Source organism: Halyomorpha halys, unplaced genomic scaffold (genome assembly GCF_000696795.3).
Source record: "Halyomorpha halys isolate HHAL.00 unplaced genomic scaffold, Hhal_1.1 Scaffold1411.1, whole genome shotgun sequence".
In the NCBI taxonomy this organism is placed as follows: Eukaryota; Metazoa; Arthropoda; class Insecta; order Hemiptera; family Pentatomidae; genus Halyomorpha; species Halyomorpha halys.
In genome coordinates, this window is record NW_027112670.1 from 1833 (window position 1) to 5024 (window position 3192).

General features: G+C 40.8%; 1 protein-coding gene across 1 annotated transcript in view; it reads left to right on the plus strand.

The window, feature by feature from the left end:
• Nucleotides 1-230: 230 nt before the first annotated feature.
• Nucleotides 231-3192, plus strand: part of LOC112211664 (retrovirus-related Pol polyprotein from type-1 retrotransposable element R1) — a gene marked incomplete at its 5' end in the record, with an annotated part of 11243 nt that continues 8281 nt past the window's right edge. The window contains one exon of the mRNA XM_067050480.1: nt 231-846. Coding sequence (XP_066906581.1) covers nt 231-846 — 616 coding nt within the window. The remainder of the gene's footprint in view (nt 847-3192) is intronic.

Sequence of the window (3192 nt, forward strand, 5' to 3'; positions counted from 1 at the left end):
ATGACTGGCATCCTTACTGAGACACTCAGAGGATTATTGTGAATTAACAATGTTTTGGCACCAATTTGTCTTTATTTAATTTGTATTGAAAAATATATTTCGGTATCAGCGATAGGCCTCAATGAGGGTGATTTTGCGCCCCTCTAGACGAGTCCATCTCACAAGTTGGAACCAACGGTTCCAAGTGCTTCATAATGTAGTGGTTTTTATATATTTTTATAATTCTTTAGAGAGTACGTCCGGTCCCATGGTGGACACCGGCTCTAACACAGTTAAAAAAGGAATACTACAGAGCCAGGCGTAGGTACCAGGAGTGCAGAGAAGAATCTAGGCATAGGTATAGGGTATACCGAAACGGAGTGCGTTTCCAGAAGAAGAAATCCTGGGACGAATTTATCGTAGAGGAAACAGAAAAGAATCCATGGGGTATTCCCTACAGGGTGGCACTGGGAAAGGTTAAGCCGTTACAAGTGATGGCGGCAATTAGAGTGAGAGGTGTCCAGGCAACCACATTGGAGGAGGCTGCCAAGATGTATATAGACTATACATACCCTAGGGATGACCCGTCCCAGGATAGTGCAGAGGATGGAATGGTTAGACGCACCACGTTATACCCACCAGGTACCGACCTATGTCCGCCATGGGATATATGGGACCTTCGTCTTGCCGTGGACAGACAAAGGATAGGAGGGGCTCCAGGACTAGATAGCATAGATGCTGCGATCCTAAAGAACAGTGCCCCTTATATTGAGGAAGAGCTATTGGATATATTCAATGAGTGCCTGGATAAGGGGTACTTTCCAAACAAGTGGAGGATCGCAGACTTGAGATTGCTCTACAAGGGAGGTATTATTTTTTATAAAAGAATAAAAAAGAAAAAAAAAATTGTGATCCTAGGGAGTAGTGGCATGCGCAAGCCCCAGCGCACTACCCCACTGCTCCTCCCCCACCCCGTATGCCAGAGAAGGCAAGGGAGGGGGAATAAAAAAAAAAAAAAAAAAAGAAGGCCCAATGCCCCCGCACGAGGTGCTTTGAGTGTGGCAATGAAGGGCACATAGCACGACAGTGCCATTATATGTACAAAAGTTCAGAGACGGGGCCAGGGGAACCGATGGAAATAAATTTCCAGAGGATACGGCGGAAAAGACGGGAGGACTATAGACCTAGTGAGTCCTCTAGTGAAACCTCAAAAGCATCAGAAGTCTCAGGAACAGAGGGGGGAGGAAGAGGTGGACGGAGCAATAAACCGCCAAGCAGTAGATGGCACCGAGTAAGTGAGGGGTAATTTTGAAATTACACCTGTATAACTTACGTAGTTTAAATTATAATATTATATTGCATTACGACTGAAATTTAAACTGACCACCTTAAAATCAGTTATATCTCATCCCAATGAATAGCTCAGTAAATTCAAATTAACAAGTACTATATTATCACAGATCGAAAAAGAATGACTTTACTTATTATTAATATTAATTTACTTTAACCACTTTAAAAGGAACTGTCCCATTAACAATCAAATCAAGCCTAACTATTTGAAACATCAGTGTACTGTTAAGGCGTGTTGTCTATAATAGATGAGGTGTTAGCCACAGCCAACAAATCCAGCCATTGTTGTCCATTCATGACTGTAGAGACATAGCACAGCTGTCATTCGCTAAGTTCGACTTACGATCATCTGTAAGTAGTACCATAACCCCGGAACTTGTTATCATTATCATATCATTGCTCTCCTTTCTTCATCAATCGCCTAAATTAATTATGATCTTCAATTAATTATTTGTTTTCCTCTTTCGTCATTCTTTAGCAAATATATATTTTGAAACTAGTTTATTCAAACCATTATTTTCACATTGAGTCCCAGTCACTCTAGATTAATCGAGTTTAATAGAGTTAATTAATAGAGTTTTTCATGCGCCCTTTACTTGACCACACTCTGAATTTTGTTTTTTTTGTTTTGTCTTTAGCCATTCATTGGCATAGATATTTTGAAATTAGTTTATTCAAGCAATTATTTTCATATCGAGTCTAACTAAACTCATATCGAAACTACGGGCTCTGCGTTGCTCCATACTAGACGTAGCCGACGCTGGAAGAATTCCCCTCACTGATGTCAGCCAAAGGTCATTCTTTTAGGCAACTTTGGAGACTCCGATTGGAGATTGGTTGGAATTTAAAAGACATTTCGACGATCTTGCCAATTTATATCTAGACCAGAATCTGGAACATGAATACCCAAGTGACCCCTGGAACGCCATTTACTATGAACTCTAGAGAGAGATCAACACTGCCAAATCGCATGAGATCCACCTCAAAAGGGCAAGTGGGAATGAAGGACCTCCGTCTCAACTTGGTCAAAACGAACTAACTAAACTTATTAAGTATGTTCAGTCCACAGGGATAACATGTATGTGTTGGGGTTATATACCTTGGCTGTATATTTATAAATTCTAGAAGGAGGCCGCCATACACCAGTAAGATTTTCACGTAACCCAGCACCACCTAGAGGATAAGTGGATAATTAGACGCCAAGAAGGCGAACGGGAGTGGAGGTGTGCCCTGGAGGAAAGAACGAGCTGACTCTTCTTCTTGATACCACGGCAAAATAAACATGATTGGCTAAGTACCTCCAGCAGCGAGCGCGGTCAGCGGAGCAGCAGTGGACGGCCACCTCCTTTGATCAGCAGCGGCCCAGCATCCATAAGGTGACCCACGACACATGGTGCAGACAGCGAGCACCCAGATACTCAAGTAAGATATCATTTCTGCCAACCCAAATGGCGACCCTCATCACATCTCACCTATAGACAACTTTTCCCCCATATCAAGATTTACTTACCAACTAACCTCATTGTATTATTTTCGGCCTCCTTTCACCAGTTATTTCATTCTATTTTAATATATTAATTTTCTCAATATTACTTTGTCTATCTAAACCCCTCCTGATATATTACATAGACCTGGATCTAATTCCTTCATAACTTAAAATTTGAGGAAGGTCCAGTCAAAACACTACTATTTTGTACACTTATTGACCCCTACCCAGACTATCTTTCTGAAATTAAAACTTTTTTTTTTTTAATAATTTATTTATTGATATTTACAACTGTATACACATATATACAACAAGTAAATTTGCTGTAGGTGACATAGTGACATGATAAAAACATGTGGAGAATCTACCCACTGATA